General features: G+C 36.9%; 1 protein-coding gene across 2 annotated transcripts in view; it reads left to right on the top strand.

Moving 5' to 3' along the window:
- Positions 1-15,805, top strand: part of LOC145537113 (plastin-3-like) — a 37,803-nt gene extending 21,998 nt beyond the window's left edge. For both annotated transcript variants that reach the window (XM_081567811.1, XM_081567812.1), the window contains 8 exons: positions 5,085-5,180; positions 8,787-8,982; positions 10,556-10,634; positions 11,362-11,476; positions 11,664-11,797; positions 12,640-12,763; positions 12,986-13,110; positions 14,574-15,805. In XM_081567811.1, the coding sequence (XP_081423937.1) occupies positions 5,085-5,180; positions 8,787-8,982; positions 10,556-10,634; positions 11,362-11,476; positions 11,664-11,797; positions 12,640-12,763; positions 12,986-13,110; positions 14,574-14,706 (1,002 nt within the window). In that variant the 3' untranslated portion in view covers positions 14,707-15,805. The remainder of the gene's footprint in view (positions 1-5,084; positions 5,181-8,786; positions 8,983-10,555; positions 10,635-11,361; positions 11,477-11,663; positions 11,798-12,639; positions 12,764-12,985; positions 13,111-14,573) is intronic.
- The last annotated feature ends 1,451 nt before the right edge of the window (positions 15,806-17,256 follow it).

The following is a 17,256-nucleotide window of genomic DNA, read 5'->3' as shown; positions in this document are numbered from 1 at the left end:
CATGTGTTTCTTGGCCATCTGTATGTCTTCTTTGGAGAAATGTCTGTTTAGGTCTTTTGCCCATTTTTTGAATGCGCTGTTTGTTTTCCTAATATTGAGCTATATGAGCTACTTATATATTCTGGAGATTAATCCTTTGTCAGTTGTTTCATTTGCAATTATTTTCTCCCTTTCTGAGGGTTATCTTTTAATCGTGTTTATTGTTTCCTTTGCTGTGCAAAAGCTTTTAAGTTTAATTAGGTCTATTAGGTTTTTTTTTGTTTTTATTTTCATTACTCTAGGAGGTGGGTCACAGAGGATCTTGCTGTGATTTATATCAAGGAGCATGCTGCCTATGTTTTCTTCTAAGCTTTATAGTTTCTGACCTGATATTTAAGTCTTTAATCCATTTTGAGTTTATTTTTGTGTATGGTGTTAGGAAGTGTTCTAGTTTCATTCTTTTGTAGCTGTCCTGTTTCCCCAGCACTACCTATTGAAGAGGCTGTCTTTTCTCCGTTGTATATTGTTGCCTCTTTTGTCAAAGATAAGGTACCCATAGGTGTGTGTAAGCTTATCTCTGGACTTTCTATCTTGTTCCATTGGTCTATGTTTCTGTTTTTGTGCCAGTACCATACTGTCTTGATGACTGTAGATCTGTAGTATAGTCTGAAGTCAGGAATGTTGATTCCTGCAGCTCTGATTTTCTTTGTCAAGATTGCTTTGGCTTTTCAGGGTCTTTTGTGTTTCCATTAAAGTTGTAACTTATTTTGAAAAAAAAAAGTTGCAACTTATTTTGGTTCTATTTCTGTGAAAAATATTATTGGTAGTTTGATAGGGATTACATTGAATCTGTAGATTGCTTTGAGTAGTATAGTCATTTTCACAATATTTCTCCCAATCCAAGAACATGGTATATTTCTCCATCTGTTTGTGTCATATTTGATTTGTTTCATCAGTGTCTCACAGTTTTCTGCATACAGGTCTTTTGTCCCTTTAGGTAGGTTTATTCCTAGGTATTTTATTCTTTTTGTTGCAATGGTGAATGGAATTGTTTCCTTAACATCCCTTTCTGATTTGTCATTGTTAGTGTATAGGAATGCAAGGGATTTCTCTGTATTAATTTTATATCCTACAACTATACCATATTCATTGATTAATTCTGGTAATTTTCTGGTGGAATCTTTATGGTTTTCTATGTTATCATGTCATCTGCAAATAGAGTTTTACTTCTTGTTTTCCAATCTGGATTCCTTTTGTTTCTTTTTCTTTCTTCTCTGATTGCCATGGCTAGGACTTCCAAATCTAGATTGAATAATAGTGGCAAGAGTGGGCACCATTGTCTTGTTCCTAATCTTAGAAGAAATGCTTTCAGTTTTTCGCTATTGAGAATAATGCTTGCTGTGGGTTTGTCGTATATGGCCTTTATTATGTTGAGGTAGGTTCCTTCTGTGCCTACTTTTTGGAGTGTTTTTATCATGAATGGGTATTATATTTTGTCAAAAGCTTTCTCTGCATCTATTTATATGATCGTATGACTTTTATCTTTCAGTTTATTGATATGGTCAATCACATTGATTGATTTGCATATGTTGAAGAATCCTTGCATCCCTGGGATAAATCACCCTTGCTTATGGTGTATGATCCATTAATGTGCTGTTGGATTCTGGTTGCTAAAATTTTGTTGAGGATTTTTGCATCTATATTCATCAATGATATTAGCCTGTAATTTTCTTTTTTGGTGGTATCTTTGTCTGGTTTTGCTCTCAAGGTGATGGTGGCCTCATAGAATGAGTTTGGGAGTTCTCCTTCCTCTGCAATTTTCTGGAAGAATTTGAGCATGATAGGTGTTAGCTCTTCTTTAAACTTTTGGTAGAATTCACCTGTGAAGCCATCTGGCCCTGGGCCTTTGTTTGCTGAAAGATTTTTAAATCACAGTTTCAATGTTGGTGCTTGTGATTGGTCCGTTTGTGATTTCTAATTCTTCCTGTTTCAGTTTTGGAAGGTTGTACTTTTCTAAGAACTTATCCATTTCCAGGTTGTTCATTTTATTGGCATATGGTTGCTCACAGTAGTCTTTTATGATCCTTTGTATTTCTGCGTTCTGTAGTAACTTCTTTTTTGTTTCTAGTTTTATTGATTTGAGTCTTCTCCCTTTTTTCCTTGACGAGTCTGGCTAGTGGGTTGTCAATTTTATATTCTCAAAGAACCAGCTTTTAGTTTTATTGATCTTTGCTATTGTTTCCTTCATGTATTTTTCATTTATATCTTTACGATTTCTGTCCTTCTACTAACTTCAGGGGTTTTTTTTTTTTTGTTCTTCTTTTTCTATTTGCTTTGGCATAAAGTCTGGTTGTTTATGATGTTTTTCTCATTTCTTGAGGTAGGCTCGTATTGCTATAAACTTCCCTCTTTTGCTGCGTCCCATAGGTTTTGGGTTGTCATGTTTTCATTGTCATTTATTTCTAGGTATTTTTAATTTCCTTTTTGATGCCTTCAGTACCTGTTGGTTATTTAGAAGCAGGTTGTTTAGCTTCCATGTGTTTGTGTTTTTTTTTTTTTTTCCTGTAATTCATATCTAGTCTCATAGCATTGTGGTTCAGAGAAAATGCTTGATACAATTTCAGTTTTCTTAAATTTCCTGATGATTGTGATTGAAGATGTGATCTGTCCTGGAGAGTGTTCCGTGTACACTTGAGAAAAAAGTGTATTCTGCTGTTTTGGAAAGGGAATCTTATTTTTAAATGAATATTGTAAAAAATTCTCCTTTGATATTTTTTTAAAAAAATATTCTGCTTTTAATAGTTTTAAAAAGCAGAGGATTTCTGGGTAATGTGAAAAGGAAGTTCCAATTTATGTTCACATTCAAATTTTCACCTAAAGCCCCTTTTTGGGGTAGTAAGTTACAGACTCTTTGGGGTTTACTCTTCACCTGTCTTTCTCAAGTGCATAGGGAGAAGGCACATACAAATTATTTCTGCACCCTTAGTAGATAGTTGTAAGTGAAAGCACTTTCACAACTGTAATGCCCTACTCCTTAGGAGATAACCTCTGTGCCACTAATGTAAGATCTGGGTTTGCGTTCCATGAATTTCTCTGCAGTGGCTTTCACTCTCACCTGATTCTCCCCATTCTTAGAATAATTTCTGACAAGTGTATCAAACGTACATAGTTGGCTCATTGAAGATACAGCTTTCTAGGCCTCTCCCAGAGCTCTGTACTTAGCAGGTCAGAGCTTACATCTGGCCATCTCCATATTCAGCAACTTCCCTGGGGGATTAGGGTGTACACAATCCATAGGAGTTACCATGAGAAACATTCCTTTATAATCTGTTTGGACTGTCAAGGCCCAGTAATAGAAAACTACCAAAGCTGGGAAGGTGATCTTCAGATGTAACATTGATCTCAGGTGGCCTCGGCCTATAGCAGCTTGAGGCAGGGATTCTGTTCCCAGCCAGAGATTGAGGTCAGGCTACAGCCGTGAGAGAACTGAATCTTAGCCACTAGACCACGAGGGACCAGTGGGACCAAGGCCCTGGCCCATCAGCTGTGTAGAAATGAATTTCCACATAGAGACTGAGACAAGTAAAACAAGTGTTTATTAGGAGGAAAACGTATATGTGAATAGACTCACATGGGTGGGCTCAGAGAGACAGTTGCACCCTCGTGGTGGTTGAAGTCACTTTCATGGAGCATTTCTTCTGGGTTTCCCTTTGCCAGTCATCTTGCTTTGTCTGGTTCTGAGTCCGTGTTTGGTTTATCTCAGGATCCTCCCATGTGTGCATGTGTATCTCTTAGCCAAGATGGATTCTAGTGAAGAGGCCTATGGGTAGGTTGACATCACTTACTATGAGCTTGAGACAGGAGATACATGGGTCCAGACTGAAGAGTTTCTCCCCTGTGGACAGAAATTCTATAATAGAAGAAACTCCATAAAAACTGGATGATGGAGGAGGCTGGGCCTTGCCCAGATAAGAAATAAAAGACCATATATTCCTCATTCTTGAAGTCAAGGATACCTTTCTGACTACACAGGCACAGGAAGGCTCAATGGAGGTCAAAAGGAAGGGGGCAACACCTCAATTTCTGGCTGGGAACCAAAGCCCTGCTTCAAGGCACTGTGGACTGAGGCTACCCAAAATCACCGTGATGCTACCTCTTCTATCTCTTATCTGGACAGGGCCCAGCCTGCTCCATCATCCAGCTTTTATGGAGTTTCTGCTATTACTATTATGGAGTTTCTGTCCACAGGGAGAAACTTCAGCCTGGGGCCCATGTATGTCCTGCCTCAACATGATAAAGAAACTTCACTCCAGTTCCTGTCCTCTGGTATTCCAGAGAGGCAGAATTGTACTTGACATGTGTGTTGGAGACCCTCATTAAATGTTTACACTAATATAGTGGTTTTCAGGTTTTGTTCTGTGTAGCATCCACACAGCCTGAATTCACCCAGCCCACATCCCATATGAGCAATACCATTTTGTTTTAGGTATTGGTATTCCAAGTAAAAGTGTTCCAGTGTTGAAAGAGGTCAAGGGCTTAAAACAAAGAGAAGCTCATTTGGTTAAATATATTCAGATGATTAAGGGTTTACTGTTATTTCACCACCTCAAGTAGAAATCATTTAAAAATTTTTGTCATTTCAATTTATAATTTAATGCATTGTTAACACAACTAATCTCTTCTCCATAGGTTATGGTATATACATATTATGCTTTGTAATGATATAACCTGTTTATTTTCTCTTTCCCTATGCTTCCTGGATTTCTCCTATCCTACTTGTTTCTCGTGCTTGTTTTATCTGTCAAGCTTATTGACTTCAGTAACTCAGTGAAGGTACAGAACTAGTTATATGTTTTCTAGCATTATTATATTGATGATTTCAATAAATTGTAAAGTCATGACAAAATCCAGTTCATCCATATTCAAGGCAGACATAAGGCCAGATAGGTGGACTTTTCTGGGAAAAGGAACTGTTAAATAAGAAGATAGAGATTTGTGTCACATTCTTACAAAATCCAATGCAAATATCCTTCCACACATGGGACAATAGGATACATTCATTCTTTGTAAATGTGATCTCACTGACATTTGCAATTCATTTTTAGGATTCCAAAGCCTATTTTCATCTTCTCAATCAAATCGCACCAAAAGGACAAAAGGAAGGTGAACCACGGATAGATATTAACATGTCGGGTTTCAATGTAAGTATAGATGTTCTTGTGAATTCTACAAGCTTACAAAATTGTCAATTTCTTATAGATAACAAGAATGCTTATAATTGCATGTTGTGATGTTGGCAGTTTTAAGTATTATCTTAAATTTTATTACTGTAGATGTAATTTATAGACAGAAAGACCAGCTTTGATTTATATTAATAGTTTATTGGTGAGTTCTGTAGTTATGGTGTTGTTGGTTTTTATGGATGGCATAAAATATTCAGAGTAAGTGTGGGGAAATAAGCACTAGAGGCTAACCTTTTCTGAGTGTTTGGATTATAATCACAATGATAGATTTAATGAAAACATATTCTTATGTTGAGAGTAATGTGAATGTGTTTACAAACTCCTGATCTCTCAAATCCAATTTGGTGAATTACTGTCACAGACCATGTTCCCTTGTTACATCACTTATTTGCTCAATGACCTTGGACAAGTTCCTTTGTTCATACATGAAGTAACAAGTTGGCCTAGACTATTGAGTCTCAACTTTCTAGGATCCTGTTGTTCTTTGTATTCATTAGATATGGAATGGATTCTACTGATTTTTAAAAAATGCACATTTCTAGCATATTTCATATCCACTTCAGGATTGAGTGGATTACACTTGCTAAACATTTTATGCAGCCCTTATCAGAACTGAATTTGTCACTGACTTGTAGTACTTACATTTCTGTCTGTTTTTAAATCTGAAATTCTTCAGTTCAGGTCCCTCTTGGCACAAATGAGGGGCCCTCCTGTGCATGAAGGAAGCTATCTGGGATGGCTAGCCAGGTGATCTTATGCCTGGGTAGATAACACCAGTGTACTGATTCTGATTATGATACAGCTCTTCTCTAGTCACTTCTCCCTGGTTGATCTTAAAGCACTCCCTTCGCTGTCTCTGTCCTCCTCAGAATCCTTTAAGGATTCCCCGTTGACTTAAGAGTTCAATCTGAAATGTTCTGCTGTGCACGTGAAGCCCTGCTACACCATCTTGCTCCATTTCTTCTAGCCAGGGCAATTTCCTACTGCTCTGTCCACACATTCATTTTACTGTTGAGCCTTTCATCATGCTTTTCCTTTGTTTTTCAGTGTCCTTTATCTTTGTCAGTCTTATACCTTCTTTAGGGATATGTATCTCCATCATAACATCCAGTTTCCTCATGATCCTTTGTGATTCCTCTCTGCCTCCATACTCCACCATCCCAGGCAACCACTGATTTGCTTTCTTTCAATGTAGTTTGAATTTTTGAGAATTTTATGGAATCATATAATAGGTGCCCTTTTTTTAATCAAGCTTCTTTCAGCGTTATTATTTTGAGATTCATCTGTGTTGTTACATAAATCAGAAATTCATTCCTTTTTATTGCTGAATAATATTTCAGTGAATGGATATGCTATAATTTGTTATCCATTCACCCCAATGAACATTTGGATTGTTTCAAGTTTGAGGCTATTACAAATACAGCTGCTCTGAACATTCATATACAAGTCTTTGTGTGAGTTTATGCATTCATTTATCTTTGGTAAATACCTAGGAGTAGAATGGCTGGGTAATGGTATATGTGCGTTTAACTTTTCTAAGCAGCCGCCAAGTTGTTTTCCAAAATGGTTGTACCATTGCACATTGCTACCAGTAGCACATGAAAGTTCCAGTTCATCCACATGCTCACTGACACTTTAATGTGGTTAGTTTAAACATTAAGAATTTTGGCAGTGGTAGAGGTGTCTCATTGTGATTTTAATTTGCATTTCCCTAATGGCTAATGATGTTGAACATCTTTTCATGTAGTTATTTGCTGTCTATACATCTTTGTTTAAACACTTTACCCATTTTAATTGCATTGTTTGTTTTCTTATCAAGTTTTGAGTGTTTTATATATTTTGGATATAAGTCCTTGATTGGATATGTGATTTGCAGATACTTAGTCCCAGTGGTTTTCCAAGAACAGGCATTGTTTAATTTGAACAAAGTCAGATTTAGTCATTTTTTTTCTTTGACAAATCATGCTTTTGATGTTGTATCTAAGAAATTTTAGCCTAACACAAGGTCACAAACATTTCTTATGTCTCCTCTTAGAGGGTTTATAGTTGGGGTTTTATATCTAGTTTTTTATTTATAGTTTTGGGTTTATACATTTACATGTGTGTGTGTATTGAAGGTTAATTTTGAATATGATGTGAGGTATGGGCTGAAGTTCTTTTTGGCATATATATATATATTTATTTGATTGTCTTTTGTTTCATTATTCTGTATCTTAATTTTTTAAAATTGTTGCTATTTCAACGTTTCCTTCTACTCCAATATCATCAATGCTTTTTGTTTAAGAATGCCGAGATGATAAAAAATATGAGATTTAAAAATAAAGATAGTAAATAGCATGAACCAGAAGTATTAAAGTAACAGAAAATAGAATAGGCTCTATGAGATGAACTCACTAGGCTCATGGAGAATCCCAAAGGCTGAATCCCAGTCAACTGCTCATCTGCTGGTGGTTACTGATTGCTCTGCAATGGTAACAGTGAAGGGTAACACAGTAAATACCCATTCTTCTGGAGACCTAGATGATCGAGGCCCCTCACTGGAGATGAAAAAAGTAAAGATAGCATCACCCATTAAAGACAGAGTTAAGACTCAAATTATAGAATCTGAACTGTGTTGGTTTGTAAGTAACATTCCTCAAATTTCCTTTATCTCTTATTTCCCCCTTATTATAAAAATCCCTTCTTACCTGACACTCTTTTCCAGAAGACATACATTTACCCTGGGGCATACTGGGGTGGCCACATCTATAGTAACTGCCAAGAGAAGTCTAGAGGGGGCAGATCACTGGAAACGAATAATCCAAAAGCAATTGTTCCTCCTGCAGCTCCAGTTTTTTTTTACTTTTATTGTTGGGAGGTGGGGATGGTGAGCACTTGGGAAACTATCTTTAATTTGGTATGAAATTATCAGATCTGTAACTTATACTCCTCACCAAACTGTATGTTAGTCAAGAAATCAGCATGCATCTTTCCAAAAGGAAAGAAGTTGGGGTTGAGGGGGTGGGGGGGACAAAACAGAGAAGAAGTTAGGAGTCCTAGGAATTAGCTGAAAGTAAGTATTTTACACAGAAATAGACAACTTTGCTTCCTGGATGGAAAAGTAAAATCAAAAACTAGTTTAAGAGAAAGATGATAATTTGAAATATGTAATTTAAACCTCAAAATTATTGGAGCCTGGTATCCTTGATTATTATTGTAAAAAATTTCTTCATAATTCCTTCATCTTTTTCAGCCTTACACCCTCTTTAGGGCCTAAATTTAAAATCTGAACAAGTTTCACTTTTTTTCTTAATGAATTTTGGCATGAGAGAAGTAATTTCAGTTGAGTGAAATGTATCCTGTCCTTAGATTCGTGATCTGGTGCCATCTAGGGTATTTTCAAGGTACTGCATATCCAGCACAGGCAACTTTTTTTTTTTTTTTTTGCATTCAAAACAGTAATATAAGTACCATGTGTTGGCTAAGAAAAAATAGAATTGTATACCCAGCTTATCATTGTAGGGCAAAGTTTCTATATTTTTAGTATGGCCTTTTTTAAAAAAAAGTCTTATTTTACTTCAACAGGAAACAGATGATTTGAAGAGGGCTGAGAGTATGCTTCAACAAGCAGACAAATTAGGTTGCAGAAAGTTTGTTACCCCAGCTGATGTTGTCAGTGGGAACCCCAAACTGAACTTAGCCTTTGTGGCTAACCTGTTTAATAAATACCCAGCACTCACTAAGCCAGAGAACCAAGATATTGATTGGACTCTATTAGAAGGTAATAGAGTATACAGGTTTAGTATACAGGTTTCTTAAATTATATTTGGGGCTACACAGTAGAAATACATAGGCCACGATGATTTCATAATCTTGATTTAATAAGTTTCCTTATCTACTTTCCTTTAGCAACTGTCTACTATAAGTAGTCCCAAGGGCTGAGTAAAAAGTGGCAACTGATAGAAAGGGATGATACAAGGGAACTTTTATTTTAATTTACTTATTTTTGGCTGCTCTGGGTCTTTGTTGCTGCGTGTCGGCTTTCTCTAGTTGCTGCACCCGGGGGCTACTCTTTGTTTTGGTGCTCAGACTTCTCATTGGGGTGGCTTCTCTTGTTGAGGAGCGTAGGTTCAGTAGTTGGGCTTCGTTGCCCCATGGCATAGGGGATCTTCCTGAACCAGGGATCGAACCTGTGTCCCCTGCTTTGGCAGGAGGACTTTTATCCACTGTACCACCAAGGAAGTCTGGGAACTTTTAAAGTAAGCTAGCCTAGGATCACTTAGTATAAGGCCACTTAGTAAACCAATGTTTTATTTTAATATTTTGTATTTAGGTCACTTATTTTTAAACCTCCCTCCAAAAAAATGCACGTGTGCATAAAATTTGACCTATGTAAATCTGCAGTATTTGATTCATTCTTGCATAGTCAGACTAACTGAAACTGCTCTCATTTCCTTTCACCTTTAACCTACTCAAAAAATAATAATAATGCATGTAAATATTCATTTAATTTGGGAAAGGCAGAGTATACCTTTGCCAGATTATATATGCATGAAGTATAGTACTTAAAAATTAACAAATGTAATTAGTAGCTCATTGCATATCCACTAGCATTATTATGAAATCAGATGGTAAAGAATCTGCCTGCAGTGCAGGAGACCTGGGATCAATCCCTGGGTTGGGAAGATCCCCTGGAGAAGGGAATGGCTGCCCACTCCAGTGTTCTTGCCTAAGAAATCCGTGGACAGAGGATTCTGGAAGGCTACAGTCCATGGGATCACAAAGAGCTGGACACAACTTAGCGACTAATACTTCAAACTCTCAATTAGCAGCTCATTGCATATATACTAGGATTACTGTAAAATCTTTAAATTTTATGCTTTTGAAGTTTCAAATAATTTGTTGCTCTAATATAGGCACGTAAAAAAAAGTACATATATGTAACTTAGTATCAGTATTTTTAAATGGGTAGAGAGAAGATGTAAATTAATGTGAGTATAGAGGTTTGTATGACCATGGTAAATTTTTCTAATAAAAACTAAACCAATAATATCAGTTACTTTAGAAGTATGGGGATTTGGGGAGATACTGGAGAAGGATGAGATAGGGAAGAGAGTATAAAAAGTTCATATACCTCTTAGCTGGTTATAATAAGGTTATATTTTTACTTTTAAAAGAAAGTCATCCAATTTAAAAAACAAGAGAGTATGTATTTAGAGAGACTGCTTAGAGATTCATATTGGAGAAAACCTTTAGATCTGAAAAAAAAATAATCATCTAATTGTGGGTTGATGTTATATGCACATATGCAAGGTGTTTAATGATTATATAAACACTGTGAATATTTTTAATAGGAGAAACTCGCGAAGAAAGAACCTTTCGTAACTGGATGAACTCTCTTGGTGTTAATCCCCATGTAAACCATCTCTATGCGTAAGCCTTCCAATGCTCTTGTAAAGTTTTGAACATCATGAATGGATGCTGCATAAATAATTATAGCTCTAAACCTTTTCTAAATGTTAGTTTGTAGCCATTACTTTATTGGAAAATGTGGTGACTTCCGTTATCATTTCCCAAATACACAAAAGCCCAGATTATTTCTTTACATGGTCATTAAGTGAAAAAATGTATAAATATCTTTCTAACACCCTAGGGAACAGAGACTTTATATTTTGAAACGGAGACCAGAGAGCACATTAAGTAGACCATCCATGATGCCTTGAGGTCTTTGTGTTCACTGTTCTCTCAGCCTGGAATGTTCTTTTCCACATCAAATGCTTTATTCCCTTGCTATATTCAAGCCGCTGATTCAGATCCTAACCACCACCTACCACTCCCTAACTCCTAACCTCTTTCTTTTTGTTTTTCATAGCAATTAAATACATTCCCCTAACCCATTTATCCATATACTTGTTTATTCTCTTTCTTTCTCTGACTCTAAAGGCCTGGAATTTTTCTCCTATGAGCCCAGCTTCTAGAACAGTTCTTTGCAAACAATAAGCTCTCAATAACTATTTTTAAGTGAATTGGATGGTGTTAGCTCCATTTTTAGCACAGATTAATAAAATACATGAGTCTTTTGACAGTGTAGTGTCCTTGTTTTTAAGGAAACAGGCTCTGCTCTCTGAAAACACTGATCAAACTCTTTTTAAATCATCAGTGACCTGCAAGATGCCCTGGTAATCTTACAGCTATATGAACGAATTAAAGTTCCTGTTGACTGGAGTAAGGTGAATAAACCTCCATACCCGAAACTTGGAGCCAACATGAAAAAGGTAGCTAATTAAGTTGCTGCACATATTTGTTACGGACTGTTTTTATTCTCAATTTGTTTCTTTTGTTTGGGAAACTCTTTGACTCTGAGCTTCTTGAGGACAGAAACTGTGTCTTACTTTGTGCGCACCTGCATATAAAGATTAAACAAGTGAAAATCTTTAATCATTTGCTTTTGTTTGTTTGCAGCTAGAAAACTGCAACTATGCTGTTGAATTAGGGAAGCATCCTGCCAAATTCTCCCTGGTTGGCATTGGAGGGCAAGACCTGAATGATGGAAATCAAACCCTGACTTTAGCTTTGGTCTGGCAGCTGATGAGAAGGTATAGTATACAATTTTAACTGCTCAAGTTCACTATCATACAGGTCTGTGATCTAGTCTTTACTATTTCTAAGGAAACGTATCAATGACTACACCTTTGAAATTTTTATGTTTAGACTCCGAAGTGAGTTTAAGTAATGAGTATATGTTGGATGGTCAATGGGAAATGCCTTCTCGATAGTGAGGCAACAGAATTGTGAATATTTCCCTTTTTTATAATCTGCCTGACACAGACCTGAGCCTCATTTAGAGTTGGTGAATAAAAACAGCAAAAATTATGAACATGTATACATTTGAGAAAGAAGATCTCTTAACTGTAATGCTAAAAAGCAATTCATTATAACTGGGTACCAGCCAAAGCACAGCTTACTTTAAGTCGTTACCAGGGGTTGGCCTAGTACACAGTGAGCCTGCAGTAAGTAGACTGGTGGACTTACTCAGTAGAGCGCTGAAAATCTTCCCACCAGCAGTGCAAAAGGCAGCTCAATGGCAAGCCACTACTGCCTGAAATTTTTTTTTTCATATAGTGTGAATGTCTTCTCGTGAAATCTTTCCTTTAATCTCTCAAACCTAAGGAAAAGAAATGAAAGATAAAGCATTCTAATAATTGTATTTTTTTTCTAATAAACTAGGACAGAAACTGTTCTGCTGCTTTTTTAAAATTAATTTCTATTGGTGTTTAGTTGCTTTACAATGTTGTGTTAGTTTCTGCTATACAGCAAAGTGAATCAGCTATATGTTTAAATATATCCCGTCTTTTTCAGCACAGAGCATTGAGTCGAGTTCCCTATCCTATGCAGTAGCTTCTCATTAGTTACCTATTTCTTCTGCTGCTTCATTTAGATATACCCTCAATGTCCTGGAAGATCTCGGTGATGGTCAGAAAGCTAATGACGACATCATTGTAAGCTGGGTGAACAGAACATTGAATGAAGCTGGAAAATCAACCTCCATTCAGAGTTTTAAGGTAAGAATTCCATGTTTGACTATTAAACGTTATGTTTGCTATAAAAAGTATCTATAGTTTGGAAAGCTAGCCTTTGGATTCTTTGTGAGTGAGATCATTGTGGGGCTAACGACATGATTCTTTTCTAATTCACTAGACTTTGTTTTTGACAGCGTTATATAAGTGATCATGCATTAATTTGTACACATGGAAATTCTCAAATGTATTGTCCTTTTACTCTAGGATAAGACGATCAGCTCTAGTTTGGCAGTTGTGGATTTAATTGACGCCATCCAGCCAGGCTGTATAAACTATGACCTTGTTAAGAGTGGCACTCTGACAGAAGATGACAAGCACAATAATGCCAAGTAAGGGATGCTGCCTAATATCCTCATAAGGGCATAGACATTGTAGGCAGGCAGATCTGCATTATCATTCAGGTTCTGCCACTCAAGAATGGTGTCAGCTGGGGGAAGCATCTTCTAGCCTCAGATTCCTCATCCATAAAATGGGAGCAATAATACTTACCTTGGAGATTTTGAAATGAGTAAAATACGTTAAGAGCCTAACATTGCTGCACCTGACCTAATAGGTAGGTGCTCAGTCAGCCATTGGTTTGTAGGTTATAGAAATAATGTATGTGTTAAAGCAACTTAGCTGCAAACTTAGAACAGAAGAAAAATGGGCTAAGGATAACCATGCCTTTGATAGGGTTTTCTTTTGTTGCACTCTTTTCAAACGTTTTTAAAACTTACTGTGCATAGCCCACCTTACTACATACACTGAGTTTATCTTGGTCCCTTAAGTGGGCAGGATGCTAAACCCTCAGCTGAAACCGTGCCTTGAAAGTTCCCTGCATTTTGACAACATGCAGAAGGTCCTTCCCACCTGCCTCTTCCCTTCTTCTCCAAAGATCTAGACTGTGATCTGGTTTCATGGGCAACCCATGAAAGCTCTCCTAGTATACACTGAAAATCAGCTCCCAACAGGGCTTCACAAGATAGCTAAGAAGCATTACTGTAAAACTTCATTTTGGCATCACATACTGCATCACATCATTTCTTCCCTCCTTGAAAAAAATATTTGCAGCATAATATGATAAAGATTTATAGAGAACTCCTCAAAGTTCTTTTTCCAGAAACTTGATCATATTTAAAGATTCCTGTTATAGAACACCTAGAAATGCCTTGTGTATTAATTGAGGGGTGCTCCTGCAAATTTCCTCGGCTGGACATGTCAGTTCTTAACTCCTTTCCTTTTTCTACCCTTTTCATTCCTTGCTTCAGCCACACTGGCATGTACCATACAGACTGTCTCTCCTCCCTTGGATATTTCGAAGTATTCACTGCATCTATGAAATTGTATTTTGCATCTGGCACAGTTTTCCATTCTGTGTCTCTAAGATCTCGTGATAGCCACTGTTATCTTATTACATGCTCAATGAGAATATCAATATCTGAGTAATTATATATACATATTTTCAACATCTGGGTATATATACATATATGTATATACACACACACACACATATTCTAGAAAAGTGTTTTTTCGTATCAGTGCTCCTAAATTGTTCTCATTTTACATTGTAGAAAAGGAGTGAATAAATATCATCAGCCCCAAATAGTAGAGCTTAAAAATCTGGTATCACTTATGAGTGACCTCAAAAAATAAAAGAGAAGACAATGAAAAATAAAGTCATTCTGATCTGAACTCTCACTGTAGAAGTTTTGCATCCTAGACAGTTGAGTATATAAGAGGAAATAGATGCCTCATGTCAGTGCCCATGACTGACCAGAATTGCACTTCAATTTTTGTTTCCTCCAAAAAATAGGTACGCAGTGTCGATGGCTAGAAGACTTGGAACCAGGGTGTACGCTCTCCCAGAAGACCTTGTGGAAGTAAAGCCCAAGATGGTCATGACTGTGTTTGCATGCTTGATGGGCAGGGGTATGAAGAGAGTGTAAAATAACCAATTTGAATAAAAAACAACCTTGCTCCCAGGTGCATGATTAGCAGTACAGCAATTTCTGGCCGAAGTGCTCATGGCTTAAGAAACTATTGGTTATTGAAAGGACTTTTTAGTTTTCACAAGACTAAGCTCATCATGGGAGCCCTCAGGTGAAAGAGTTTTAGTAGCAACAACTCCTCTTTCCCATAGTCAAGGTGGATTTGTCAGGCCCACCTGAAATGTGCCCGTAGTCAAATCATTTACTCGCTCCTCATAGATCGCTGCCCTTGACATTTTCCATTGCTGTACGTATTTCTATGTATCTGTTTTCCTCTTAGAATGTCCACCTCGTGGGACTTGCTTAGATGATTGAATATGAATATTATTGATATTAGGCAATAATTTGCTTTCCATCCAGTATGCTAGTTCTTATTCAAGAACTGTGGTCAGAGGGTATTTGTATATGAGTATCCTTTGCTTATCTTTCTAGTACTGAAAATTGACAGAAGTAACTGGCTGTGCAGAATGTAATAGAAGCTTTTCATATTCTTTTATTCTTAAAATCAGTATCTTTTTACAGTATTCTGTCTACATGATCCTTTTTTGTACATTTAAGAATATTTTGATTACGTTAAATAAGACTGCTGATTTTGCTACTTTTTTAAGGGGTCTTCAAGTAAGTAAAAAACATAGAGGGAAATGTACCTTGAATTTCCATCTTCCCTCCCACACTAAAGCTGTAAACACTTGACATATTTTGTCCTGAAACATTGGTTCAATATATGCTTATTTGTTTTAAAACATGTACCATCAAACTCTCTCTTTAGATTTAAAATGCTGTTGAATATGACACTTTTGAGGAGAGAGTGGGCTCAGAATTTAGGAAGGATATGGTAGGCCAAGTATGCTAAGTGTATATTAAATTTTCTAATTTTACACCTAAGATAAGGAGATGTGGTCACTAAAAAATAAACATATATGTAGGACTTAATGTACTCTAATGTACTCTTGCTTTGTCAAGCTGTTTGCTATAGTTTTTAAGATCATAATGTTACTCTAACTCTAATGTAATCTGGTAGCGATTATTAGTTCAAATAAAGGCATTTACATAATTAGTCTCTTCGTGCCTCTGTCCCTTCTTAGTATGCCTATAATGTTTGCCAGTTTTTTTTCTCCAATATTCTAACTCATTTTCTGGTGTACTTTATAATATGATGTTTGTTAAATTTATGCTTTTGGAGCTGAATTACACAGATGGACAGATTAAGGTTATAATCCTCAATGAGGTAAGATGGTTTTCTCCAACTTACCAAAATTTCTTAGTCCATTTTCTCCCTTTTTCTTTCTTTTCATGTCATTCAATCTTTTCAGTGTTCAGTAATGACACGATATGTGTTTGCATGCGTGCTAAGTCACTTCAGTCTTGTTGGACTCTTTGTGACCCTATGGACTGTATCCCGCCAGGCTCCTCTGTCCATGGGATTCTCCAGGCAAGAATACTGGAGTGGGTTGTCATTCCCTTCTCCAGGGGATCTTTCCAACACAGGGCTAGAACCTGCATCTCCTGCAACTCCTGCATTGCAGGCGATTCTTTACTGCTGAGCCACCAGGGACGCCTGTTCTATGGTATACAGAAGGTCAAAACAATGGGGATCCAAACAACCAGGGAGGAGAGGTGGCTTATGACAGGTTTTCTTAGCCTCATCACTATTGACATTTTGGGCTGGATAATTCTTTGTTGGAGGTGGGAGGGAGCTGTCCTGTGCATTATTGCAGAGCATTTAGCTGTGTCCCTGGCCTCTATCCACTAGATGTCAGTAGCATACCCCCAGTGTGTAGACCAAATATGTCTCCAGAACCAGTCAAATGTTCCAAGGTGGGGGCAAAATCATCTCTAGTTGACAAAATGTTGTTTATGGTACCGTTTTAACGTTTTGTGTGAATCAGTAATATGAAATGCAATCCTTTAAGGAACTACATGGTGATACTATAAAATAGTTTTTATTTACAGCCTAAGAATAAGAAAGACCTTTCTTAATATGATATAAACCCCAGAGCTATAAAAGAAAGATAAATGTGACAATTCTACTTTTGCAATAAATGAGTAAGCAAAGTCACAATATAGATGACTGAGAAAAAATGTTTGGTCCCATTGTCTTAGTCCATTCAGGCTGCTGTAACAAAGTATCATAGACTGCGTGATTTATAAATACCAAATTTATTTCTCACAGTTAGGCAGTCTGGAAGTCCCAGATCAAGGCACTGGAAGGTTTGCTGTGTGGTGAGAGCACACCTCCTAGTTCACAGATGGCTGTCTTTTAGCTGTAACCTCACATTGTGATAGGGACAAGGAGCTCTGGAGTCTCTTTAATAAGGGCACTAACCCCACTCATGACTTCACCTTTATAACTTAATGTCCCACCTCCTAATACCGTCACACTGGGAGATTGTGTTTCAACATGCAAATTTTGGAGGAGCCTGAAACATTTAGTCTATAGTACCCGTATGATGGATTTTCTTAATATAAGGATAAAAGACCAGTCTCTGCAAATATATACCAGGGTAA

This window comes from Giraffa tippelskirchi, chromosome X (assembly GCF_054371585.1).
Source record: "Giraffa tippelskirchi isolate mGirTip1 chromosome X, T2T-mGirTip1v1.2.pri, whole genome shotgun sequence".
NCBI classification, from domain to species: Eukaryota; Metazoa; Chordata; class Mammalia; order Artiodactyla; family Giraffidae; genus Giraffa; species Giraffa tippelskirchi.
Note: the sequence above shows the minus strand (reverse complement) of the source record. Positions and strands in the feature narration are given on the sequence as shown.